Source organism: Carettochelys insculpta, chromosome 30 (genome assembly GCF_033958435.1).
Source record: "Carettochelys insculpta isolate YL-2023 chromosome 30, ASM3395843v1, whole genome shotgun sequence".
Classification (NCBI taxonomy): Eukaryota; Metazoa; Chordata; order Testudines; family Carettochelyidae; genus Carettochelys; species Carettochelys insculpta.
The window spans coordinates 4,695,619-4,723,610 of record NC_134166.1 but is presented as its reverse complement, the minus strand read 5'-3'; the positions used below and the strand labels follow the sequence as shown (position 1 = coordinate 4,723,610).

Here is a 27,992-nt window from a genome sequence, read left to right as displayed (position 1 = left end):
CCCTTTCTGAGAGATTTTTAATGTCAATAAATCTTTTATTGCAGAGAAAAGCAAAGGCTGATTTTATATACACATCAGGGCCAGCCACATCTGTGATGCCTGCGGCCCCCAAGCCCTGCCGTGTGAGGTATTAAACAGAGCTGGTAGGAGGCCTCCACTTCCAGTCTCATGTGCAACTCCCAACATCCCTCCCCCACCTGAATGAACTTTAACCCTTCGGTTCTGATCCAACAATCCATGCAAAGCCTCCCACTGGCTGCAATGACCCAACACAATCCCCAGCACCCCTATGCCTGCCAGGCAGAGCTATACCGGGGATTCCTCGATGTGCTGATCACCCCCACCCCTGCAATCAGAGCAAGGCAAAGGGCACTTTTTAGACTCAGGCCCTCCCCTACCACCTAGCAACACACACCCCCCCCACCCCCAATGCCTTCTTGATTCAGTTACACTGAGCAGGGCTCATTTCTGCTTCACAATCACATCACGCTCTCCTTCACATTTGCATACTGCCGACTGCTTTGCCCATTCTGCCTCACCCCCTAGGGCAGCTGCAGGACGCAGTCAGTCTCCGGGTACGGTGGCAGGTTAAGTGAGTATTTCTTCTGCAGAGCCATTGGCACAAACCTGCCGCCCAGGAAGTGGTAGCGGCCAGTAAAATGCTGCGCAGCCTTCTTGGGTGCGGTGAGAGAAATGAGCATGTCAGGTTGGATGCTGTCAGGGTTGCCTTTCTCCACATCCCAGCCTGAAAGAAAACAGTGGGGGAGACGGGAGATTGGTAGAGCCAAATAAATCCCATGCCAGGCCAAGTCCCTCCCCTAGCACAAATCATAAAAAGCATTAATAGTTCCCCACTGAATATGCCAGGTCAATTCTGTCACACCAATCTACACGGGTATAACAACTCCCTGTCTCTTCTGTGTACTACAAGAGCACCTCAAAACGCCAGCTGAAATCAGGGCCTCGCTGTGCAGGGTGCTGCACGAACACAGGGAAAGACAGTCCCAAAAATGTGACACACTAAACAGATGAGAGAGAAGAGCATGGGGAGAAAACAAATATATACCCCTATTTTATAGCTGGGGATTTGAGACAAAGGCTATGCCTACACTAGCTCCAGAACTTCGAAAGGGGTGTGATAATGAACCTAATCAAAAGATGCTAATGAGGCACCACCATGAATATTCAGCATCTCATTAGCATAACAGGTGCCACAGCACTTCAAAAGTGCCATTTTCAATTGCGCATGGCTCATCTACCTGGGGTCCTTTTCAAAAAGACCCTGTGCACTTTGAAATCCCCTTATTCCTATAACCAAATAACCTTTCAAGAAGGACCCCGTGTAGACGAGCAGTGCACGATTGAAAGTGGCACTTCTGAAGTGCCATGGCTGCCATTATGCTAATATGCCTCATTAGCATATTTCAATTACATTCATTATCATGCCCTTTTTGAACTTCTGGGGCTAATGTAGACATAGCCAAGAGAGATCTGCCCCAGGTCACATGAAGCTGGGCCTCAGCATCCTCTCTCCTGAGTTCCAGTTCAGCACAGTAACCTTATGCGATTAACTAGAGTCGCCAAAGCAAATGCCAGCGGATGCAGCACAGAACCAGCTTGTGAGTTCACTTGTTGGAGGGGGTTTGGATTATTTTCAAGGGCTAATTAGCCTTACATAAGCACTAACATCTGTCCCTAAGGAATCTCAAACAATGCTCATGCTTCAGGGCACAAGCCAGCAAGGGTCGTAGAACACTAGAACTGGAAGGGACCTCGAGAGGTCATTGAGTCCGGTCCCCTGCCTTCACACCAGGACCAAGGATCATCTCGATCATCCATGATAGGTGTCTGTCCAACCTGGTCTTTATCTCCAATGATGGCGATTCCACAACCTCCCTAGGTAATTTATTCTGGTGTTTAACCACCCTGACAGAAAGTTTTCCCTAATGTCCAACCTAAGCCTCCCTTGCTGCAGTTTAAGCCCATTGCTTCTTGTCCTATCCTCAGAGGCCAAAGAGCAATTTTTCTCCCTCCTCCTTGTAACACTCTTTTAGGTACCTGTAAGCCATTATCGTGTCCCCTCTTTTCCAAACTAAACAACCCCAGTTCTTTCAATTTTCCTCATAGCTTATGTTCTCTTGACCTTTAATCATACTTGTTGCTTCTTCTCTGGACCTTCTCCAACTTCTCCACATCTTTCTTGAAACGTGTGCCCCGAATAGGACACAATAAACCTATTGAGGCCTAATGAGCGCTGATTTCCCATGTCTTGCTCACGACACTCCTATTAATGCATCCCAGAATCACGTTTGCTTTTTTTTGCGACAGCATCACCCTGCTGACTCATATTTAGCTTGTGGTTCACTATGACCCCCACATCCCTTTCTGCAGTGCCGACAGGAAGGATTTCTCATTTTCCCTGCACCTTGAGCAAGTACATTATTACTGCAGCAGAGAAAATTACCTTCCCCTGAAGCCGCAGTTCCCCAGATGGGGACAAGGATTTGGGTGGCTCAGTGAGTTTACCAAGGTAGTACAAATCTTTGCAGCAGAAACCTGGGCTGAACCAGCAGTTCTGCTGTTGTACTGACCAGTGCCAGCCCTGCCAGGCTCAGCATGTCACTAGGACCTTAGAGGCCCAGGAAGAACACAAGAACTCGGCTGACATGGAGAACAGATCCAGGGAGAAAAGTGGATGGAGGCCAACCAGTACACTCAGTGCCAGAAGGGATGAAACGCACCGGATGGGATGTCGATGCTGGCGATGGGGATGGTGACTTCCTCCAAGGTCCTGAGGATGCTGCCAAAAGGCTCCCGCACAGCTCCCTTGAAGCTGAACCCGAAAATGGCATCCACCACCAGGCCATATAGCTCGTCGATCAGCATGGCCTGCAGGCAAATGGGGTCAGGCTGTTACACCAGAAGGATCCTTCCCACCATACGCATACTCCAGGCTACATCTAGGGCCAAAGAAAATCCTCCAGTCCCAGCATCTCCAAACTGGGCCAGACCCTGGACTCAGGTTGCCACAAATCCAGAGTAACCAAGGATTTACATTGGGACAGCTGAGCTCAGGAAAGGTAAATCCACGCTTAGCTTGGTACAAAGGGACTTACTCTGCTCTCATCTGTGTAGAAAGCAGGAGTCACTCCCCTGGAGTTAGACTGGCATCGAGGAGAGGGGATTCAGGCCCGGTATCATTACAGGAGGAGAACAGGCTACGTCAGTCCAAGCCCCCAGCCTTCAGGAGAGCGACTCCTGATTTACACCAGTGTAACAGCAGACTACAGCGCAGTCATTCAGAAACACCTCCTATTCTCCAGCCAATTAAGCAGCAGCATGGGCAAATTTGTCATCTCACACTGGGGTCGCCTCGGTATTGTGGCAAGAAGCACCAGAGAGGCCGATACAGAAGTAATACCTCCATGTTGCTCATTTCCACTTGAACTGGATTAATTTGCAGTGCACTGGCTCCTGGGAGCCTCAGTAATGAAGCTGCTCCCCAGGGGGCTTGGTGCTGTACAAAACTCAGTGGAACCTCCAGGTACTGCACTGGCTTGTGGTCAAACTCCGATGCTACATTGGTATGACCCAGCACCAAAAGACACTTCCCCCCTGCAACCTTTCCCCTTTAGTGCCTCACTGCTCCTTCCTGCAGATCTCAAAGCACTCGGCCCAGATGACTTATTAAACCTCACTACGGGAAGGCAAACTAACAGGCCCTTCTGGCTTCAGAATCTAATCTATGAATCCATCCAGGATTGTCTCTGTTTTGTCAGACGGGGAAATGGACTCTTGCTCTGTATCTGACGCAGAAGTCCCCTTCCCTATTTTGCACAGCGCATATAACTGAAGACATGAAAGGTACACAGACAGCAAGGAAGGATGCTGGAGGTTCTAGTTCTAACAGCAACCAGCATTCCCTCTCATTTTTTCCCTCCATGGGTGTAATAAATTTCATGTGCACTGAGGCATGTATGGATATGCAACACCTACAGAAACATACACTGCCGACTGTGAGCGCTCTGCTAATCAGCTGGGTGGCACCTGAATCTCTCCTGGGTGGCTGCCCAAGTGCTCAGCTTACAGGGGCTACTGCCAGCAATGCATCCTACCTCCAATGGAAACTCCGAGAGAAAGGGAATGTCCATCTTCTGGCACTGAGTCGTCAGCCCTTCAAACAGCGCTTTACTGGGCCGCTTAGGATAATACACGGTCGGCTCGTAGCCCTGCCGGGAAAGTTACTGGGGCTCATGAATGGGTTCAGTCCCAGCACTGACTCACAGCTAGTCACCTGCCTGGGGCTTAGCTGGATCGAGTCCAACACACACACTGCACACCTCCCGCTCCTCCCTGTGCTGCACTGTCCTGTGATTCTCCCAAGCACCCCCTCTCCTGGCTCTCTGGTTCCTTATCCTATCTTTTGTGCACAGGACTGAGTTAAACAGCTGCATCAGCCCCAGTGAGTGGGTAGAATGACACCCAGGACTGCTCACTGACAAACCCGATTGACAAACAGAGGCTAGAGACCCCCTATGGAACACCTCCACTGAAGAGCTGAACTCTAAATGGACCAGGGAGGTTTCCGGGCATTGTGTGACCCACTCCTGCGCAAGCGTATTTGTGGCAGGTAATAATGCATGCAGGACACTTGCTCAGCTGCTGCCTTTGCTGTTTCTGCATTGGGCAGACTGGGCTTAATTCTCCAGGGCTGGCATGTTTTGCCAGCACTACTCACAAACATCTTCAGGTGCCTGGCACAGACCAAGCCATCACCTCCATTATTCCCAGGGCCACAGACGATCAGCACCGTGGGCTGGCTTTTGGTGAAGGAGCTTGGCGGGTAGGCCTGCGGGGGAGAAAAGAACAGGCTTCAGGCCACCAGCAGAAACACAGGATGGACAAGTGCCCTGTAAGTCACCCCAGAGAAATGACACCACTCAGGTTGCAAGCAGTGCTGATATCAGTACACTGCCATGCTTCCTCCTACTCACTGCCTAGCAGGCAGCCTTCACCCAAGGTGGCTGCATTCCAGTGACGTGCATCCATGTGAGAGAAGATCCTTCTATGTATAATCTTGTGCTTTGGGACCCTGGGAGATGGCAGATACAGCCTTAAAAACCCCAGCAGCTGCTTCCCAGGGCAAAATGCTATAAAAACGTCATTTACCACCCTGGGTAGCCAGGATCTTCCTTGAAGACTCTTGGAGATCAGGGGAGATATCGGATGACTGGAAGAAGGCAAATGTAGTGCCCATCTTTAAAAAAGAAAAGAAGGACAATCCAGGGAATTATAGACCCGTCAGCCTTACCTCAATCCCTGGGAAAATAATGGAGGGAATCCTCAAGGAATCCGTTTTGGGGCACTTGGAAGAGGGGAAAGTGATCAAAAGTAGCCAACATGGATGCACCAGGGGCAAGTCCTGCCTGACCAATCTGATTAGCTTCTATGACGAGGTAACAAGCTCTGTGGACATGGGGAAGTCAGTGGATGTGATATACCTTCACTTCAGCAAGGCTTCTGATACAGTCTCCCACAACATTCTTGTCCATACGTTAAGGAAATATGGATTGGGTCCTTGGACTATAAAATGGATAGAAAGGTGGCTTGATGGTCGGGCCCAATGGCTCAATATCTGGATGGCAGTCTGTTTCAAGAGGAGTGCCGCAAGGCTCAGTTCTGGGGCCAGTGTTATTCAACATCTTTATTAATGACCTGGATGAGGGACTGGATTGCACCCTCTGCAAGTATGTGGATGACACAAAACTAGGGGGAGAGGTAGATTCGTAGGAGGGTAGAGAGAGAATCCAGAGGGACCTGGATAAATTGGAGGACTGGGCCAGAAGAAATCTGATTCAGTTCAATAAGAAGTGTAGAGTCCTGCACCTGGGGCGGAAGAATCCCAAGCATTGTTACAGGCTGGGGATGGACTGGCTCAGCAGCAGTACGATAGAAAGGGACCTAGGGTTATGGTGGATGAAAGGCTGGATATGAGTAAACAGTGTGCCCTTGTAGTCAAGAAGGCTAACGACATACTAGGGTGCATTAAATGGAGGAGCATTTCGAGCAGATCTAGGGAAGTAGTTATTCCTCTTTATTCGGCACTGGTGAGGCCACATCTGGAATATTGTGTCCGGTTTTGGGCCCCCCAGTATAAAAAGGATGTGGATTAGCTGGAGCACATTCAGCGAAGGGCAACAAAAATGATTAAGCGTCTGGAGCACAAGACCTATGAGGAGAAGCTGAGGGATTTGGGCTTGTTTAGTTTACAGAAGAGAAGACTTAGAGGTGATTTAATAGCAGCTTTCAACTTCCTGAAGGGGAGCTCTAAAAGGGAGGGTGAGAAACTCTTCTCAGTGGTGTCAGATGGCAGAACAAGGAGTAATGGTCTGAAGTTGAAGAGGAAGAGGTGTAGGTTAGATATGAGGAAAAAACTACTTCACCAGGCGGGTGGTGAAGCACTGGAATGCGTTGCCTAGAGAGGTGGTGGCTTCTCCATCCCTTGAGGTTTTTAAGTCCCGGCTGGACAAGGTCCTGGCTGGGATGACTTAGTGGGGGTTGATCCTGCTTGAAGCAGGGGGCTGGTCTAGATGACCTCCTGAGGTCCCTTCCAGCCCTGTGATTCTGTGATCTGCCACCTCCAGGAGCTCCTAGGACCACACTGCTGCCTGCGGGCCAGGCATGGCGCTCCCTCTCCTCCATGGAAGGTTATGGCTGAATCAGGAGGGGTGGGAGTCCTGAGGTGGGGAACACTGGTGTGCAGGAGCACTAGGGCCTCATGCTCACCTTGGCAATAGCTGTTGCACAGCTCAGCCCTGCCAGCTCCATGAGTTGGTCGACGCTGAACTTATACTCCGTGAAGAGCTCTTGATCGATGGCTTGTGCTTCCTCCTGGCTGAGAAGAGAAAGGTAGCGCAGGCCTCTTGAGATCCAAGGGCTTGTCTTCACGGCGATTAACAGAACGGCAGCCTCGCCAGTGGCTAATGTGAGCACCCAGCAAACCACCTGGCTCCAGGACAGTCAGGCCCCCAGCCCCATCTGGCAAGTCCCCCAGGCAGCCAAACAAGATAGAATCCCAGAACTGGTAGGAATGGCGGGAGGGCACCAAGGCCCATCCCTTGCCCTCGTGGCAGGACCAACCATCAGAGAAACCATTCTCTGCCCCCCAGCCTCACAAAGGTCACCATGGCTGCCCTCGGCCGTCTCTTCTCCCCACAGGGCTGTAGCCAGGCCAGGGATCTGTAGGGAGCCAGCTGTCTGTTTTACCAAGCTATAAAAGCACAGCCAAGGGTGAGGAGAAAGGGCAGGGATGGGGAGGCAGCCTCCATTCCATCTCCAACCCTGGTATAGTCAGAGCCTGAGAGGTTGTTATATTCAGAAGGGTTGGTATATTCAAAGGCTGAGGGACTGATATAGTTAGAACTTGAGGCTCGTATTTTCAGAGGGGCTGCGCTCCCCAGCACTGAGGAGGTTGTTACCCCAGGAAATATACCAGAAAGGGGGTTTCTCTGGGGTGAGGCGGGAGGGAGACTGCCCTGCTCTCTCAGTAGGTGCAAGAGGGGGTGTTTTCGTCCCCCAAGTCTCCGTGATTTTTAATTTACATGAAGGCCTTTTCCCTCCGCCCACCAACCACCTCCAGACACCCCATCCTCCTCCTCTCAGACCCTGACCCACAGGCTCCTCCCCATCCCGGAACGGTGCCACAGGTCACTGCAGAGCCCCTAATGCCCAATTCCCCATGTCCCATCCCCCACAGCCCCCCACTTCTCTCCCCTCCTGCCTCCCGCGCCCGGGAGGGGGCAGGGCCATGGGGCTACCTGAGATACTTGACCCCGCTGCGCCCCGGACTCTCCATGGCGCCGCTGCTGCGCCCCCGGCCCGCGCCCCAGAGCCCCGCAGGGGACCAGCGGCGGAGCGGGCAGTGCCCCGCGCCCGCCGCCAGCCGGGAGCCCGCGGAGACCAGCAGGCCGAGTCCCAGCACCGCCCTGAGCCCAGACATGCGCGGAGCCCGCTCCGCCTGCAGCCGCCCGGCCTCGGGCCCCGCCGCGCACGGAGCAGGCGCTGCGCACTGGCGCCCCGGCGTGGGGGCGGATCCCGGAGCCCGGCCTCCCTCCTTCTCCTCCTCCTCCTCCGCCGGCGCTGGCCGGCTTCGCCCTGCGGCTGCGCTGGGCAAAGCCTCCGGGGCCATGCAGCCGCCCCGGGCTCCGTGCAGCCCGCGGAGCGAGAGACGGGCACCGGCGGCGCCTGGGCTGACAGCCTCCTCCTTAGCGCCGGCTGGCCGCGCCGGGGAGCGCACCCACTCCCCAGGCTCTGAAAATGCCAGCGCTTCTGAGTGCAGCAGCCCCCCAGCCTCAACTTCTGAATATACCAGCGCCTCAGCCTCTGAATATACCGACCCTTCTGAATATACCGGCCCCTCAGCCTCTGAATATACCGACCCTTCTGAATATACCAGCCCCTCAGCCTCTGAATATACCGACCCTTCTGAATATACCGGCCCCTCAGACTCAACCTCTGAAAATACCAGCGCTTCTGAGTATACCAGCCGTTCAGCCCCAACTTCTGAATATACCAGTCTCTCAGCCTCAACTTCTGAAAATACTAGCACTTCTGAATATACCAGCACCTCAACCTCTGAAAATACCAGCGCCTCTGAATATACCAGCCCCTCAGCCTCTGAACATTCCAGTCTTTCTGCTTCAGCACATGGATATACTTCTGAATCTATGGGTTCTTTTGTCTCTGGCTATGCAAGCTCCCCTGCTGCCAGGAACACAAAAACACATGAATATGTAAGCCCTGGTCTCTCTGGATACTCAGCTTCCTCTGGCTATGGGAGCCCTGCTCACTCTGGATACTCAGCTTCCTCTGGATATGGGAGCCCTGCCACCCCTGGATACAAAAACTGTTTCACAACTGAGTACGCAAACGTTACTGGCTATGTAAGCCCTACAGCATCTGGCTATGCAAGCTCCTCTGCTTCTGGGTATTCTAAGCCTTTGGGTATGCAAAATCCATCTGAACACAGGAGCCTGTCCACACCAGAGTATGAAAGCTCTAAAACCTCAGATGTTGTGAGGCTAAGCATGCGTAACACCCTCCGAAGATGCAAGGGGGATTGTATGTGCTGGAGGGATAAGGAAAAGCAATAAAGACCCAGAGGCCTCTCGTGGGTAATGAAACTCAGGTTGGGCTCAGACTGTGACCTTTGGAGCAAATGAAAAAATATCTCTAGAGATCCAGATTGAAATGTTATGGTGGATGTTGTCTGGGTTAAAAAATGATACAGTAAATAAAAGCCACAAATCTCTTCCTACACCTGGGCACCAGTAATGCCTGAGCTTATTAAAGCAGGGTTTAAAAACTATCTACTTCACTGTTCAGCACAGCTGTGGTTTGCTTTACTTTCTTGCCTGTCACTCATCAGGGCAGATGGAAACAGACCAAGGTCCTGTTGCTGCAGGCAGCCCTTTGGCTCCATTCAGAGCCCTATGGTGGAAAGGCTGTGTCTGGCCAGATCTTGCTATTATAGTTTGGATTAGAGCAGCTCTAGAAGCCTCGCCCAAGATGGCTCAGGGCTTCATCATGGCTAGACATATTGTGGAAGACATGCCACGGCCCATGCTTCTCCTTTCACCTAAGCAAGGCGAAGCACAGGAAGATTAAGTGAATTTTCCAAGATCAGCCAGCAAGACTGGGGCAGAGCTAGGCCTCGAACCTGCACCACCTGAGTCCGAGATGAACATCTGAAATCACCAGGTTACGATTAGGGGGACCATCTCTACAGTCAGGGGCCTAGTCAGTTTTGTGAGTTTCACCTCCGTCTAGCAAAAGGCTGTTGGGGTTGCATGGGCCCATTCACATCCAAGCACAAATGAAGTTATAGGACTAAAAATCAGTTCTGTTAGTTTTGGGTTTGTAAAGCTTTATGGTTAAGTGACACAAGTGTTTGTATTAGCTGACAGTGAGATGACAGAGTCTTGTTACTGAAGCCAATTGCCTTCAATGGACGTTTGTGCTTCAGGAATGAATGGCTGATGAAACACACCTTGTGATGATCCAAGAACTAATAAACTGGATCTAAACCAGTGGTGGGCTGGGGCGGGGGGAGAGGGGATGGGAAAGAGCAGGGATGGAGAGAGATTTGCATGCTCTGAAAGTGCTGGGAGGGAGAGGAGGTGCAGGTAGGTGTGGGCTTCAGTGCCCCAGGGCGTGACAGGTGCATGGGGAGGGGAAGGGGGTTTCTAACCATTGCTCAACCAGACAGAGAGAGAATCCTTTGTTCTACGAGAGAGATCCTTCAGTCAGGGCCTTGGGAGAGAATTCAAATGCAGAGACCCCTTTCCAAAGCCATGATCCTACAAGCATGTGCTTGACTTTCTTCTTGTATGTAGCACCATTAAAGTTCATAGGATCATTCGTGGCAGTAAGGTACATATGTGAGCATTTGCAGGGCTGGGGCCTTTATGCATGAAACATTAAGGTTCTGAAACAAATCATCCCCTTGCATCTTGTGCAAGCACTCGCACCAGTGCAAAGCAGGTGTGAAACACTATCAGATCAGCTGAGGGTAGATGTTATTCTCATACTTTCTGTGTAGACCAAAACTTGCCCCTGTGCAAAGGGACAGCCATCTTAAGGGGTTAAGTAAGATGTCAGTAGTGTATTTCACCAGGACTTGGTAGTGCATAGATCCTATGCACAGGGTATGCATTTCACTTATGCTTAAAGCTTGTAGTATGTATGGCACCAAATAACATCCAGCAGACAGGACCCCCATTCCCACCCCACCACAAAAAAATGCAGGGAGATGTACAAAATGCAGGTTTATTTATAGTAATACTCCCAAGCAAAAAGTGACAAAAGAATGTGAATTTAAAGCAGAACAAAAAATGACAAACTGCACCCCCCCCACCACAGCTACTGCTAACTTTATTCTTCATATTATGGTCACAGCTCAAAGCTCCAACTGAGATTAGAGGCCAGTTGTGCTAGGGGCTGTACACACACGTGGTGAGACACAGTACCTGCCTCAAAAAGCTCACAAGCTAAGGCCCTGCTCCTGCACTTCCACATGTTTATATTGGACAAAGCCCCAGGCTCCTCACTCAGTTAAGTTTTCCAGTGAAGTATTTCCTGGGTAAGGGTTGCAGGATTTGGTTACTCTGTTGGTAGTGGTTTCTACTGAGTAACCAGGAGTGAGTTACTTTTTCAGCCCACTCCCTGCAGACATCTGATCTGCCCTCCAATCTCTCACCTTCATTTTTTTTTCTCTAATGCTGGTGGTGCGTTGGTTCACAAAAATGCACAGCCCCCATCTGTGGCTCCAAGTGGGTTGCCTGAGTGGTGTACCCACAGTAGAAGCCTGTGGGTCTGTCTTCTTGCAGTACCTGGCTATGAGGTTTTAAGAGTCTACTACAGCTGCCAGCTAAGGCAGTTACTCCCTTAGCTCAAGTGCTGAAGGTTTATTATTTTGGGGCCGGGACCTGAGCCTACTCCAACAGAAGTCTGTGCTGGCCATGAGCATTTCCACTGTGACCCTGGGAGGGGGAGGGGGATCATGAAATCAGTGGACCCTCACTTTCCTTATTCCATGAGACCAAATGCCAGACTTGGGGTGGTGGTGTAAATTAGACCTTTTTGTACTAGCTGGGACACCCTTATATCCATTCAGCAGGAGCATCTTGATGCATCTCTTATACACCAGAGGTTACAGACCAAAGAGATTGTGACTATATACAACCAAGTAACACCTGGGCAATACGCATTACCTAGCCAAGGTGCTTTTGAAGCTAACCCGTTATATACAGTGAAATACATCATCCTGTCAGAGAGCAGCTTCTGCCCAAACCATTGCAAAGCAATGTACAGAGACTAATTGCCTGTGTGCAAATTCAAACAGCACCTGAGCGGGCAGGGAAAAAAATCCAAGAAAGAAGGGAGTAAAGACACATTTGCATTTTATTATCTGTATTGCCAGAGGGTTCAGCACCCTGTCCCCAGAGAGTGAGTGATGGACAGACACAGACTGAGACGACCGTTCCTGTCCCAAAGAGTTTATCATCTGAATTTGCACTGTGGATTTGTAATGTCAGGAGGGACCATTGTGGTTATCTCCTCTGGCCAATACTGGTTGAGACTCTCTAATCCGCAATTCTCATATGTGGCAACATCTGTGGTCTGGCATGATTTGAGTTAGCCAGATGTCCACTTATAAGGGGTGTGGCCAAGCTTCCTGCAGCCCCATTAAGTTTGTTTGCAGCCACTAGGCCTGGCTCTTAGTATTCTGTGCTGTTATTTAGCTGTAATTTACCCCCAATGTCTTCTAAGAGCCCAGTAAGCACTGGAAGTGTTCAGAATGCTGCTTGACAGTAGTGACCTCCCATGGTTCGGCAAATTCTATTGTTCGGCATCTGCCAGGTCCCAAGGGCGCCAGATTAGGGAGATTTAACCTGTACAAGGCTGGAGGGTTGCACTCAGTCACTCCTAGGCTGAACTTGGCAGCTTCCATCTTGTGGCTCTGCATCAGAGTTGAAATAAACTGGGGATTCAGCAGGATGGAGGCTGTTCCCATGGATGAGGGATGCAGAGGAGAAGGCTCTTGTGCTGGTGGTAGAGGGACAGAGAGGAGGATGCTTCCCAATGACTAGGGAGGGGAAGAGGTTGCGGGTAAGTCTGTGGATGGCTTTGTAGATGGAGAGAGTTAAATATGCCCTGCGTCCTTTCTCTGAGCTGTCTCTCTGGTTTACTTGGAGCAAAGCTGAGTCTCTGTTATTTACCATCACATGAGCGTGCACATTATGGACTCGAACCTGCGTCTCCTTTGCTGTGGCCAGGGCGCCGGTCTCTTGTCGGGGAGACATGCAGCTGGGTTGGCAGCAGCTCTAGGAGGAGAGCAAACGGGATGGGAGCAATTAACATTCTTATTAGGAGTTCCAGCTGTGCTGTAGGGCAAGGAGCTAGGGTGACTCCTCGCACTGTCAGTGGATCAGACTGCTGAGCTGGCTGGGCAGCTGATTCCCCCTCACTGGCAGTTCTAGCTCCTCTTTCCCTGCTCCCACCACTAGGAAACATTTTTCTCAGCTCTACTCAGTACCCATGCAGTGACCCGATTTCCTTTCTGGGATTCTGCAGAGAAGTCAGCAGGGCATGTTCAATGCACGGTCCCAACTGCAATCCAAACTAATCTACTCCCGACAAGCAATCCCACCCCAACAGCTGGGGAGCTGCTCTCTGCATTGCAACCCCACCTACCGCTCCAGCATCCTTGTTCCCAGTTGGAGGGTTTCGTAGTCGTGTGGGCCTGTGAAATCTGATGGAAAAGAGCAACAATCATCAGCGCCCTGGGGGGAAACATTTATTTCCAGTTGCTACAAAATATTGTCCCTTTGCTTGTATTTTACAGAGCAGTTTCAATGGAAGGCAATGGAATCAAACCCAGTGGAACCTAACCTGGTAAACGTGTGGATGGCTGAATGGATCATTCTCCACATTTACCTAGCTCATATCTCATCTGTGACTGTGGTCAGCCCTGGGTGGGCACAGGAAGGCGTGAAAACCTCCTGTGTCTTTACGTCTTCAGAGGCAACTTGCCTGCCTGGCTGGAAGACACACTGGTGTTAGCCAAATGTAAGTTACTGGGCTCAGTTCCGGGGTAACTGACTGGCATTTAAGGGTCTATGCTACATGATCGGACCATAAACTCTATGAATTAAACTCCATGCATCCCCTGCAGTAGGTACATGAGGGATTATCTGCCCCCCTCCACACAATCTTACCTTGATCTTCAGTTGTTAAATCTTGGCTTCAGCCCTGAAGCATGAGATATTCCTTTCAGGATTTGCTGTCATTAACTGTGAAAGCTCTGTCTACTCCTTATATTCAATCCCCAATACAAACTTAACCCAAACCAATGGATGATGTTTAATAACCCAATAAAGCCCCCATGTTTAAGGAATTATACTGGAATAGGAGAACCCAGGTCTCAACGCCACCCAGTTCAGCGTGCTAGCCCCTGGGCTGTGCTGCCTCTGATTTGGTAGCATACTGCAGGTTGAACCTCTCTACTCCGGAATGCTCTCATCTAGCAACATCCATAATCCAGCATGATTTTAGTTAGCTGGATAACCACTTATGGGTGTGGCCAAGTTTCCTGTGGTCCCATAAAGTTTGTTTCCAGCCACCAGTCCTAGCTCTCTGTGTTCTGTGCTGTTATTTAGCTGTAATTTACCCCTCAATGTCTTCTAAGAGACCAGTCAGCAGTGGAAGTGTTGGTCATCTGCTAGACAATATTGACCTCCTGTGGTCTGGCAAATTCTCTCATCCAGCACTGGTCAGGTCCCGATGCTGCCAGGTTGGAGCAGTTCAACCTGTATAACCCCTTTGCACAGGCGTGCATGCAGAACTGCCACCCCCAAGTATTCAATTGCGCCCCCTACCAAAATAATGAATTTTAAAATAATAATAAGTAATAATAATGTTGGGGTTGATTTTATTTACCCTGGTTTTTTTAGCCTCCTGCATTACGCTCAAGTAATGTTTTCAAAGCTTTTCTTTGCAACCCTTAGGGCTAGAACCAAATTTTTTTTTAAAGAAACTGACTGCTGAGGGTCTCACGCAATCACTTGACTCCAGCAGCTGGGTCTTGAGGGGAAACACCAACTATTTGCAAGACATGCAAAACTTTGGACGTGCTGCTAGGGATAGCACAAGGTGCATGCAAAAGGAAAATGGGGCATCAGGACCCAGCATTGCTTACTTTAGAGGGGATCCCTTTTTGTTTTCCTGCTTACTTTTTGATGAATGATGGAGCCTCCCATTCTGCAGGCAGTTGTAGTAGAAGGGATCCGGATGCAGGTAGGTGTTATTCAGGTTGCTAGGAGAATCAAGCAAAGACATCCTGTTACTCTGCTAAGCCAGTGATGGGATAATCAGAAACGGAATAGGCTACATTAGAACCTGAATTTCCATGTTCACTAAGGCCCCTTTATGTTGCCGTGGCAATGCAAATTCAGGCCTAGATCTTCATGTCTAGTTCAGAAGCAAATTCAACCTCGTTAGAACCTGAGCTGTGGTTGCTCTCATTCATCATTTCTCACTTTCCCACCCCTAAAAATTAAGAAATACCAAAGTGAGCGCTGCATTGTCAATTTCTCTGTCATTCTCAGTGTCAATTTTGCTTTTGTGGGACTGTAGTGGGGCAAGTGCCCACTACTGGAAGGAAGGGGTTAAGGAGGGCTGGAGGGAGCCTATGCAGCTCCCCCATCCAATTAGGGAAAGGCTCCTGGGAAAGCCAGTCAGAGGGCAGCTTGCAGGGTCATATAAGGAGCTTAGGCCCTAGTCAGGGAAGGGCCAGGGTCAACGCCAACGCCAAGATAGAGCAAGCACCTCAGTGGAACAGTGCTGGGCAGGCTATGGGGCTAGGGAGAGGCTCTGCCTGATGCCTGCCAGACTGCTGGCCCCAAAATAGAAGCCCACAAGGTGCAAGGGGTCCACAGGGAAAGTGGCCCAGGGAGTAAGACTGTAAAGGAAGGGGAGAGAAGAGGCAGTCAGGACAAGGCTGCAGCCAGAGGGTCCCTAGGCTGGGACTCAGAGTAGTGGGTGAGCCTGAGTCCCTCCTCTTCCCCCCTGTACCACACTGTGACATACCAGAGTGGCCCTAATGGACTGTAGTCTGCCTCTGAGGTGAGGGGCTAGACCGAGGCTGCAGTGGGTCTCAAGGGTGGATGCCCTGAATTAAACCAGGACTGCTGAGTCCCCCAGAAGGGGGCAAGGAACTTTTAGAGCAGGCACTGGCGGAGGACAGTGGCCTGAAGAGGACACAGCAAGCTAAAGGGCAACGTGGTCCAGAGAGTGGCGTGTGCAGCAAGATCGGGCAGCAGACAACAGGGTGAGGCACTGAGCTGGAGAGCAAACAAGCTAATTCCCTCATTGACCAGCAGGAGGCGCCATGGCAGTGAGTGGCCCGGTTACAGGGACATTTAATAATGGGTCTTAAAGTTGCCTTTCTCCTACCAAAGGATTTTATCACCAGATGACAGAGGGAGAAATCTGGATTGGAATTCATTTGCAAGTTTGACCCATTTAACCTGGGGCTTAACAGAGATCTCAGTTGTGTTACATATTACCAGGGCAATTTCCCCACCTTCTGATATTCGCAGGAATATCACTTCATTTACTTCTTCCACAGGTCCTAGTAAAGACAGGTGTCACCCGCACCCTTTTCATCTTCTTCTCCTTCTCCTCCCACTTCCCATCCCCCGTCCCCAAATATATAAACCCCAGATCTTATTTCTGCTCCAAATCTGATGAAGTGCATCTTACCCACGGAAGCTCATTACCTAATGAATAAAATTGTTAGTCTTTAAGGTGCTACAGGCCTGCTTGTTTCTGTGAAGCTACAGACTAACATAGCGACCCCTCTGAGACTCTGTGTAATGAAACATCAAGACCTTCATCATCCCCTTCACCAAATCCCACCACAACCCTGCCTCTAGGCAGAATACCAACTGCAATTATTTTTACACTTGCTGTGAGTTAATGTTATGTATCTTCTACCTATTAGGATGGTTAACTTTAGCTAATGTCAGTAATAACGATTTTGATATCTATTCTATCCTTTTATTTTGAGTCTCAGACGTGTGGGAACAATCGAGGATTAAAGTGGGTGAAACAAGTTTGTGAGATCTATGGTGATCCTGGTGAAATCACTTTGGTAGAATGGTGCTTAAAGTGGACTGTGCAGCCCTGCTCACTTATTATTATTTTTGGCTGGGTCTGTGACTTCTCTGGCCCTTTCCCCACACGTTCCACACTAGTAAAAATCACTTTATCAGATTTTTCATCGGCTTTTTCATCAGCATTGTGGTGGGTGATCCAGGCATTTGCTGCCCCCTGCTGAGGCCCCATTGCTTTGGTGCAACCCCCCCGGGGAGGCATCTTTTTGCTGAAGAGCAGTGAATTCAGACCTCCAAGAATTGCCTAGAGAAGCCACCCAGTGGCAACTGATGTCAAGACCAACAAGAATTGGCCCTCTGCTGGCTAGAAAAGCCAAGTGCAGGCAAAAGCCAATCAGAGCCCAGCATGGATGATAAAAGTGGGGTAGTTGCTTCTTCTAGAGCACGGGTGTCCAACCTTTTGGCTTGCCTGGGCCGCATTGAGTGAAGAGGAATTGTCTTGGGCCGCATATAAAATATATAATATAGTTAATGTATATAAATCACATAATAATGTTAAAAGTTTACGATCTTGTGGGGCCGCATTACTAGCTGTCCAGGGCTGCATGCGGCCCGCGGGTTGGACATGCCTATTCTAGAGGCAGATTCTGGGGAAACTCAAACAGGAAAGGAAGGCTCTCTTTTGGTTTTACCCAAGATAGGCCCATGACTATTGTCCTACTCTGCCCTTTCCTGCTCATGGGAGAGTACTGCACCCACAGTGGGGAATAGAACCCAGAGATTCAGATGCGCTGTCCATTGCAGCTGCTGGAAGACCACACTGGAGCTACCTTTGACTTCACCATTTGGTTAGGTCACTGAATGATTCTTGGTTTTATGGTATGAAATTAAAGGCCAGGTGACCATCTCAAGTTAGACATCAATTTACTGCTATTAAATTAAGGTCAGCTTGATTTGCACCATGCCACAATGGTGCAGGTGAACCTGGGACAAGTGTGTATAACAACCATGTATAACTTAGGTCAACATTCAATGTGAACACTGAACAGTGTTATATCTAATTCTAATTGGTATCCTTCCTGGCACCTCCTGCTGTTTCCTTTGTGACATGCAATGTCCCAGTGCACCGTCAGGCTCCCAAATTCTTTCTGAACAATAGGCAGGTTACGAGGCAGCCCCTGTTTTGAGTCTGTCTCTCTTGTACCCACCTGTTAGCCTGAGGCTGGTTCTGATACTCTGGAGCCATTACATACTTGTTCAGCTCCTCAGAGCCATTGTGTGCTAACACCAGACGGCGGCGTGTGTCTCTGTAATCCTCCGTGGATCCTTCCGCCAGGACTGTTGACTGTGAAGCACCCCTCTCTTAGAAGAAGATAGAATGCTTAGGTGGTAATCATAATAAATAACACAATACCTATCTGTTAATCTCACCTTTCATCAGCAGATCTTGAAGTGCCTTCCAAAGGCGGCCAGTCTCCCTTGTACAGATGGGGAAACTGAGGCACACACCAGGGATGTGACTCACCCAAGCTCACCAAGCAAACCAGTAGCAGAGCTGGGAACAGAACCCAGTACGCTCGTGTCCAGGCTTCTGGATTGGAGACTCAGAAGAGGTGGGTATAAATCTGAGCTCTGAAAGACTGCATGTGTCACCTTGGCCAAGTCACGTATATTTCTCAGTGCCCTAACTTGCCATTTGTACAATAATGATAACAATTCCTTAATGAGCCAAGGTGGGTGAGGAGGGGGAGGGGTATGCAAGGCAAAGGGGTGGAGTTTGGGTGGGAAGGACAGGGGCATGAGTGTGGAAGGGATGTGAGGGGGTGGGGCATGGGCGGAGCCTGGATGAGGAGGGGGTGGAGCAGGAGCATGTAGCTCCCCCTCGAATCCCAGCACTAGTCACCTCTTATTGTTGTCCACTGCTATTGCTGTGACACCGGGAATACCTTTCCCAGGCCTGAACAAGAGCCCTGGGCAAACTCAAAAGCTCATCTCTCCTCTCACCACCACCTGGTCCATTAAAAGTGATTCCTTCCCCCACCTTCTTTTGCTAGCATCCTGGGACCAACCTGACTACAGCAACACTACGTACAATAATCCTTGGTCATTTTGATCCTAAATACTGCAGATCAGAGGCTCCATGTGCAGCCGACCAGAGTGGGGATTGTGATGGTCTCTTCAGACCTGCAAGTCTATGAGAATGGGGCTTAGATCTCAGCTATGACAGCACCGTGGCAAGATGCTGTAATACCAACTGGCATTCCCAGGGCCATCGCTGGGTGGGGCCTGAGACCTGAGACCTCCCCCATCTGCCCCAGGCCCTGCCTCTTTGCGCTGTTGCCCCACTCCTGCTCTACCCCTCCTCCCCAAGACCACCCCGATTGGCATGGCTGGGAGCCCAGGGGACTGGAGTAGGCTGGGACCAGTTTGCTCTGCTTCCTGCTGCCATCGATGAGTGCAGGATGCAGACCCAACTCCTGCCACCACTGCCAAGTCCCTTGTATCCTCTGGACCCTGGGAGACCCCCCACCCAAAGTACAAGGCTCTGGTTACCCCAGCCCACCCAGCCTCTTACCTGAAGCCCTGCAACTTGGTCCCTGCAGAAGCTGCCTCCCAGTGTTCTGGGAGCCACCCCCTGCCCTTCGCTGGGAGGGTCTCAGATTTGCTAGAGCTCCCGGCACAGACTCATATTGCTCCTCCATGGTCTGCGCTGGGGGGACGAGCTTCCCCAAACACCTGGCACAGCCACAGAGAAGAAAGTTGGCTTGTGGGTTCCGGCTCTGTGCACATCTATGAAATGAGATGGGGGAAGACACACACGCCACCCGGCCATGGGTGTCCTGTTGTCCGTACTTTCCTACTTACGAATCGCTTCCCTGCTGCAACGGCTGGCACCTGGTCCCACGCCCCTGGCGTGGGGCTGCAGGAAACCGGACCTGGCTGGAGGTCTGTAATTTCCCAGGCAAGTGCTTCTGTGCAGAGCGACAGAGAGAAAATCAGTGGTTACAAACTAGAGCAATGGGAGAAATAGAGCAAGCTTCCCCTTGATGGGATGCACAGATAGGTAAATGATTCCCAGTTCTGTTCATTCCCTCTGGAACAGCTGCCATTGGCCTCTGTCGGAAGACAGGATGCTGGGCGAGATGGACCTTTGATCTGACCCAGTGTAGCCAATCTTATGTTCACTAGCTGGGTGCATGGAAGACCTGGATTCCGTTTGCTGTGTGGCCTACAGTCTGCTGTGGCTTCTCCTCTGCTCCCTGCCAGCTCAGGAAAGCAGAGAGACTCGCTGGGGCTCAGTGCCCTCTGGCCATGCTCCAATGTGCCCCGTTCAGTGGCGTCCTGTTGCATCCTTATGCCTTAGCTTGGCACTGGCAGGAGGTTTTCAGGATGCTGTTTTGACTGACTTTTTGCTGCCACATGTGAGGCCTTCGTGCATTGGAGAACCAGGCCGCAAGCATGTGCCAGGGTCAGCAATGCAGACCCACCAAGGACTGCTGCTGTGAACACCCTGCGTTTGGTGGCAGGAGATCACGCTGAGCACGGTTGATGTAGGTACCTGGAGGCTGAGGGGAAGGTGCTCTCATTACTCACCAGAGGGGCAGCTGCTGTTATCCCACCACCGTGGGAGAAGCAGCTGTTCAGGGAGAGCTGGTACTGGATGGCATCTGTGAGCTTGTTCACGATTCGCTCCTGGGCCGTTTCAGGGACGCCCTGCAGGGATGTGGTCGACAGTCTCATTAGAGTGAACTGGGAGAAGGGGTGGCCGGTGCTACACCCACGTACGTGGGCTGGGGTCGCTGTCTGACCAAATCAGGGTGCAGTTGTGCTTTTTAACTGCTTGTACCCCTAGGACTGATCCCAGTTCAAGTGAGACTCAGTCAGATTGATTAATAGTATCATATTTGCCCGTAACTCAGGTGCTCCGAGCACTTTACAACGCTAATAAAAGCCTCACAGCGCAACCCCCAGGGAGAAATCCGCTCAGAATAGTCATTTTGTTTGACCCTCCCATGGCCAGTGGGGACCCCGAGAGCTCAAAGTGCTAGTCGCTGCTGCTGCTGAGCTAAAAGCCCTTGCTGCGTTTGCAAAAGCTGTAGCTGCTACTCATCCTAGCTCTGAACACCTCATTACAAGGACACAAACAAATTGCACAGCCAGGGCCCTAAGGCTGACAGATGGTGGCCGCTGGATTTAGGAAGAGGCTCCAAGTCCCAGGTTACATTGGGAATGGAACCCAGAAGGTTGATGGGCTAGTTCTGGGTTCTAACCACTAGACTCCCAGCTCTGTGGCACATAAAATCATGACTGGTGTGGAAAAAGTGAATAAGAAAAAGTTACTTTCTTGTTCTCATAACATAAGAATTAGGGGGTCACCCAATGAAATTAATCATCAGGAGGTTTAAAACTAACAAAAGGAAATTTTTCTTCACGCAGCACACAGTTGACCCATGGAACTCCTCGCTGGAAGAGGTTGTGAAGACCTGGACTTTAACAAGGTTCAAAAAAGAGCTAGAGAAATTCCTGGAGGTTAGGTTCATCAGTGGCTATGAGCCAGGATGGTTAGGAATGGGGTCCTAACCCCTGTTTGTCAGAGGCTGGACATGGATGTCAGCAGTGGGATCGCTTGATGATGTCCTGTTCTGTTCTCTCCCTCTGGGGCACCTGCATTGGCTGCAGTCAGAAGCCAGGACGCTGGGCTAGATGGACCTTTGGTCTGACCGAGTCTGGCCCTTCTTATGTCCATATACCAACAGCCACATCCTCATTTCCACTGACAGGCAGTAGGAGGGGCCTTCTAGTGGGCACGCTGCTGCCAGAGTGGTACCAAAAGGCCTTATGGTCCGTGTGACTCAAGCCCTGGGTGGGGTGTGGATTGGTCTATGCTATGCGCTCAGATGCCTTACCTGGCATTTAGAGAGCAACGTTAAGGCCTCCTTGTAATACAGAATCGCCTTCTCGGGGTCTCCCAAGTGGAAGCGGGCTGCTCCAAGCCCTTCACAAGCCTGCCACTGCCCGGAGAGGTCATCTGGACACAGAAGGGGAGACTGGTTCAGACAGAAGACAGAGCAGTAGGGTCAGGAGACCAGTCCTTGCCTTTCCATTTGGTCTGTCAGGCAGCATCCTGGTGTTCCCTAGTGCCATGCCAGCTCATTCCTGCAGTGCTGAGTCCAAGGGAAGAGCATCATCCACCCAACCACCCATACTGCTTCTTTTAGCTTTCTGGGGAGGGAGGTGTCTCCCAGCCAAGGGCTGATCCAGCTTGAATCTGCTTAGCTTGGGAGCAGTGTTCCCCATAAGCTGAGTGCTTGGGGAGCCACCCAGGAGAGGGTTGGGTGCCACCCAGCTGATTTGCAGAATGCCCACAGCATGTGTTTCTACTGGAGGTGTGCATCCACACAGGCTGTGGTGCACATAACAAAATTTATTCCACCCATGGACAGGAAATACTAGAGGGAACGCTGCTTGGGAGGGCTCCTGAGATAACAGAACTGAGCAGCTGGGGCTGTTACCAGGCTCCCAACATGCTTCAGGGGATCAAAACCTGCCAACAGGCTAGGATGGCGAATGCCCCATCCTCAGCTGCATATCCCTTACCTGAATCCTTGAAGGCCAGCATAGCATGCAGGTAGTTTTCCCCCGCAGCCTCGTGGTCCCCCAGCTGGCTGTATGCATAGGCCAAGTTCCCAAAACACTGCCCTTGAGCTTTTCTGTTTCCCAGCACACCTGAAAAGAGACAAACAACACATCCCCCCGCAGGGCTGGTTTCCCTGTCAGGCTGGGTACGTCTATGTTGCAGTCATGTGTGTGTAATGTGTGTGAGGTGTGTCAGCTCATGCTAGATGCACCTGAACTAGGGTCCATCTAGCCAGCTTGGTTAACAAGAGCAGCGGCAGCAGCCAAATGGTTCCCACCTGGCAGGGTTGTATTGAGGGAGGACAAAGTGTTGCTGGTTTCCTTCTTCTTTTTAGAGTCCAGTGCTCATGACAGGTTTATTTATCATTTATTTAAAATATTTTTACCCCACCTCTCTATTTTAAATATTTGAGGTGGCTGAAATTTTTTTAAACATAATGTAAACATACATACAAAATTTAAAAGTATGAAATCCTAAAGGGACATAAAACCCATGAAGACATCTCGAGAGGAGGGACACGCACACATAGAGTCAAACACCAATAAAAGCACGAGTCAAAAGGGTGGCTTTAGCCTGACACTGAAACAAAGATAACGCTGGTGCCACATGAATACCCCAGGGAAGAGAATTCCGCAGCCTGGGAGCGGAAGCTGAGGAGGCTCTGCCCCAGGTAGATGTTAGTCTTATCTCCCTAAGTGGGGGAACACTGAGCAGAGCCTCCTCAGCTGATCTCAATCCCCAGGCAGGTTCACGTGGGACAAGATGGTCCTTCACATACTCTGGACCCAACCCGTTTAGAGCTTTGTAGGTCATAACCAAAACCTTAAATTGTGCTTGGAGACAGAGTAGAAGCCAGTGCTCTGCCTAATGAGTATTTGTGAACACTTGATGCATTTGACGAAGTAGCTCTTTGCCCACGAAAGCTCGTGCTCCAAAATATCTGTTAGTCTACAAGGTGCCACAGGACTTCTTGTTGTTTTTGAAGATACAGACTAACTTGGCTCCCCCTCTGATACTGGCCACCAAAGAGATTTGATTTGCAATGTTAAAAAAGGGCCCAGGAGGACTCCCACGCTGCGTACCTGTTCTTTCAAGGGAAGAGTAACCCTGTCTGGAACAGGTACTACATCAATCCCTGAACTCATGGCCTCTGATCCACAGGACCTCAGTCTTATCTGGTTTCAACTTCAGCTTATTTGACTTCAGCCAGTCCATCACAGCCTCCAGATATGGGTTTAGATCAGTTGCCGCCATACCTGGTTCTGAGGTCACAGGGAAATAGAGTTGGGTGTCATCTGCATATTAATGGCATTGTCCTCAACGGGGACAGACTCCCCCGTCTATCTCCCAGTGTAGGTCATCCACCAGGGCAACCAAGGTGGTGTCAGTTCCAAAAACCCGACCTAGAGCCAGACTGAAATGGACCTAAATAGTCTGGTTCCTCCAAGAGGGGTTGGAGTTGCAACACTACCGCCCACCAGAGCACCTTGCCGAGAAGAGAATATTAGCCACTGGGTGATCGTTATTCAAATCATGTGGGTCCAGAGAAGGCTTCTGAAGAAGCAGTTTTATCCCTGCCTCTTTCAAGGCAAGTGGGAACCATTCCAGATCTAAAAGATTAATTAATAATCCCCTGGACCCAACCAATCACCCTTCCCAGCTAAATTTAATAAGCCAGGAAGGGCAGGGATCGAGCAAGCGTGTGGTCGGTTGCATGCCTCCAAGCACCTTGTCCACATCCTCAGGCTGCAATAACTGAAAAATGACAAGATGGTGCTCTCAGCACATTCCATACCCCACTTATGTAGCAGCCAGAGTCCAAATCCAGATCGAATGCCAGCAATCTTAACTGCGAAGTGCTTCGGGAACAGATCACAGGAGAGGGCCAAGAGCTCCTCCATTTCGCCATGAGGGCCAGACTGTAACAGGCCCTGCCTCACTTGGAACGGTTCCAGTGGACGGCATTGTGCGGATGCAATACGGGTGGAAAAGGGTGCAGACTGAGAGCTCCAGAGGCCAAAACCTTCCCTCTAGCACCCATGAAGAATTCTAGATCGAGAGGCCCAGAGACCAAAATTCTCCCTTTGGTATTCACGGAAGGTTAGAGAGGGAGAGTCCCACCGCCTTTGATTCCAGCACCCAGTGTCTCCCCACCCACTGCCACTTACCATGCAGCAAAGCTGCTCTCTGGTGGAACTCCAAAGCAACATCAAAGTTTTCTAAGGTGTTGTGAGCAGCACCCAAGTTCTGTAGCACCACGGCTTCCTTGCGCTGGTCGGCCCGGTCAGCTTGGCAGAGCGGGAGGGCTTTCTCAAAGCTTTCGGCTGCCAGGGAGAAGATCTTGAGCTGGGCATAGCTGAGGCCAATGTCGTTGTAGACTTTGCCTGCAGAGCAAGGGAGAGAACTGGGTTGGGGTCTTGGGTTCTGGAGGGACGGTGAGGTTGGAAGATAAGAGACGGGCTCAAACTGTGACTTCAAATGCAAGATTCACAGAACAACATAAATCAAATGACTGTATCGGAAAAGCTTGATGAATGATGGGCAACCTGTGGCCTACGCATCCTTTGTTCACCCCGTGATGATGGGGTGAGTGACAATTTTATTCTCCCAGTGGTGCCTCAGTTTCCCTAGGCACAGCATCAGTGCATAGTGGTGAAGAGAGTTTTGGTGTGATGACTTCTCACACCTAGGCCAGGCCATCCCAGTAGTGCCCCAAATTTTGGTTGCACCACACAACTGATTATTCTGCTTATAGGTAAGGACAGCTCTTCATGTGCAGACACAGCCTGTGTGTCTCCTTACCAAGCTGTGTCTAGAGAGGACACAAAACACCAGCAAAGGGCTTCTAGGAATTTAGAGGTGCAGCAGAAAGTTAACCCGCATCCCCACCTGCTATAGCACTCTGTACTAGGTTTGATCCATAGCCTGAGGCCTCCATGAGACAGAGCACAGTGTGTGAGACTCCTTTGTAACATGCTGTGTTTCAAGGGACACAAAATGGCTGCCGCTTCCAGACAGATTGCTAGGACTTGAAAAGTGCCTTACAAAGAAGGGGACGCATCGTGCACTGCAGGACTGTATTAGCAACTTGGATAGGTTGTAGCCACACAAAACCTAACCTGTCCTCTTACCCAGCAAGGCTTTGTTTGGGATGCTCTCGCACAGCAGCTGGCATTCATTCAGCACCTCGATGATCTCCCCTGCCCCGTACCGCTGGCTCTGCAGCATGTAGTTACTGGCCTCAGTCAGGGCCACCACAGCACCGTCTAGTCTCTCAGCCGTGATGTAAGCCTGTCCAGCGTCCTGGAAACACTGTGCTGCTCGTGAAGAGTCCTGCATCCCCAAGTAACAGTAACCCATCTTCATATAGGTCCCGGCCTGATTGCCAGCCTGGGCCGGGCAGTAGTGACCCAGCGCCTTACGGAAATGCTCTAGGGCCTTGGGAAAATCCCGTAACCCCTCGTACGCCACCCCCACATTGAAATAAAGGTCCCCCAAGTGTTCCCCTGCTTCTCCCTCCTTGGGCTGGGACTTGAGTAGGAATTCCAGGCCCTTTTCTGGCTTCCCAGTCTCCACGTAGATGGCTCCCAGGTTGAAAGCACAGGCCTTCTGGACTTGCCTGCTGGGGGTTTCCAATGACAGGAGAAAGGCCTTTTTGAAGCAGGTCAAGGCCTCCTGAGCCTCCCCAAGCAACAGGGCCTTGTGGCCTGCCTTGGTGAGGCCTTCAATCTCAGCTTGGCTTTTCAGAGGCTCATCTCCGTCCCTGGCTTCTCCAGGAGCCTTGGCCTTCTCCTTCCATTTCTTCTTCTTCTTGGACGCCAGAGGCACAGTGGGATCTGGGTCCACAGGCTGAGCTGCCAATCCAGTGGATTCTACCAAAGCCATAGGCAGTTCTGGTGGTGACAGGACATGGAGGGCCTGCAGAAGACAAGAGGAGGGGTCACACAGGTGGGTCCCGAGAGCAGTATTTCTCAACCACGGGTATGTGTACCCTTGGGGGTACACTGAGGTCTTCTAGGGGGTACATCAACTCATCTAGATATTTTCCTAGTTTTACAACAGGCTATATAAAACACTGGTAAAGTCAGCACCATCTAAAGTTCATTCAGACTATGATTTGTTTCTCCTGCTTCATATGCAGACAATATTTCTATTCCAGTTCATTTATTTGATAATAAGATGGTAGGAAGTCAGCAAGTTTTCAGTAGTCGTCTCCTGTGAAATTTTAGCGTGATCTTGTACATAAGTAGTTTTTAAGTGAGGTGTAACTTGGTGGGACGCAAAACAAATCTGACTCCTGAAAAGGGAACAGTCCTCTGGAAAGGCTGAATGGTGCTTGTTTCAACACTTGTTATCTGTGCATTGTACACTGACGAGATTAGCATTTCCTGCCTATCCATGTATGGCGCAGCTGAACTAGGGTGGTTGCAGGAATCATGATCTGGAATGTCCTGACACTGATGCTGCTAAAATTTCTATCACACCTGCAAGAACCATCCTGACCTGCTGGGGCTCAGGTTCCAGGGTGATTGGAACATGTGTCCCACTGGAGTTAACAACACCATTTTAAGGAGCTGGAGACATAAAAGAGCTAAATAGATCTAGGCTGGCTAGAGGGAGACTCAAATGGAGAGACAATGGCTGTTTACACTCCATTCTGGGTCTGATGCTCATTTGCATTCCAGCCCCTTGACCCTGCTCTGGCAGAGTTCTGAGTGTCTTGATCTTGAATTGGGGTGAAGGAGGGGCGCTGCATGTAGCTAACCACATAGTTGGTAATACAGCCAGCTGGTTACATTCCTTTCTCTGCTAGCGAATTGCTAAATGACACTGGGTGAGTCACTTTGCTTCTCTGCAGTAGCCATTTAAATACACTTGGGTGCCTAACTCCCATGGGATTGAATGCCTGACCTGCTATACATAAAATCTCCTTCTCTACGTCTCAGTTTTCCCAGATGCAAACAAGGAAGTACTAACTAGCGTTACTTACCTAATGCTTCATTATTGTTTGCAGAGCGTGTCAGGGTCTTAGATGGCGGGAGCAGATCATGGTTCTTCTGCCCAAATAACAATGGTCTCAAAGAAGCACCGTGAATGGTGCTCAGGAAGGTCTGAGGCTCCTTGAAATCATCCTTAGGCCGCACTGCTTCCAGGCCCAACCTTGCAACAGGACAGAAAGTTGGAGTGGAGTGCTCGGCTCATACATCTCCCTGGGAATTGCACTCAAGACTGCAAAAAGTGCTAAGGAAATGAGCAAAAGCCAGGCAGGTGCATGCCTGGCCCTGGTGAGCTCTGGGGTTCCTCCTCTGCCGGATGTTTTCCCATGATGGCTCTTCAGGGTCTGGTTTCTGCTCAACTGCCTTCTGATTGCTTGAGACAGGTTGGGCTGCACCATAGCAACTGCATTTCAACAATGCGGGGCCCTCCCCTGTGCAGCCTGCTTGATGGACAGTTAAATCCGCCTCTCAAGCCCCTGGGGTGTTTAACTGAGGCTGTTTTTTTATGGCTCATGCTTTAGGGGAATAAAAGTTGGGTGAATGGAGCAGAGGGGGAAGCCCTGGAAACTGGAGTCCTCGGCCATGGAACTGGGACAGCCCTGGTAACACTTCCCCTGGAGCTAGCTTGTTCATGGCCCATTCATTCGTGGAGCCTCTAGTAAGGTAGCCAGCAAAGGAGCC

The 27,992-nt window shown here is 50.5% G+C and overlaps 2 protein-coding genes across 3 annotated transcripts; both read right to left on the bottom strand.

The window, feature by feature from the left end:
- Positions 1–14: 14 nt before the first annotated feature.
- Positions 15–8,064, bottom strand: NAXE (NAD(P)HX epimerase). 2 transcript variants are annotated; one of them, XM_074981124.1, is made up of 6 exons: positions 7,818–8,061; positions 6,787–6,895; positions 4,739–4,849; positions 4,116–4,229; positions 2,742–2,889; positions 15–745 (listed from the first exon to the last, which is right to left on the bottom strand). In XM_074981124.1, the coding sequence occupies exons 1-6, from the start codon at positions 7,997–7,999 to the stop codon at positions 543–545; spliced, it is 867 nt and encodes a 288-aa protein (XP_074837225.1). In that variant the 5' UTR covers positions 8,000–8,061; the 3' UTR covers positions 15–542. The 2 variants fall into 2 exon arrangements, with proteins under 2 accessions (XP_074837225.1, XP_074837226.1); XM_074981125.1 differs by lacking the exon at positions 4,116–4,229 and having other exon boundaries at positions 7,818–8,064.
- A 2,836-nt stretch (positions 8,065–10,900) lies between these two features.
- TTC24 (tetratricopeptide repeat domain 24) lies at positions 10,901–27,336 on the bottom strand. Its single transcript, XM_074981055.1, has 12 exons — positions 27,305–27,336; positions 25,446–26,232; positions 24,483–24,698; positions 22,275–22,403; positions 21,584–21,705; positions 20,271–20,390; positions 19,542–19,648; positions 19,252–19,412; positions 17,885–18,038; positions 14,793–14,875; positions 13,255–13,312; positions 10,901–12,884 (listed from the first exon to the last, which is right to left on the bottom strand). Exons 2-12 carry the CDS (start codon positions 26,197–26,199, stop codon positions 12,782–12,784), a joined length of 2,007 nt encoding a protein of 668 aa, XP_074837156.1. The 5' UTR covers positions 26,200–26,232; positions 27,305–27,336; the 3' UTR covers positions 10,901–12,781.
- Between the last annotated feature and the right edge of the window lie 656 nt (positions 27,337–27,992).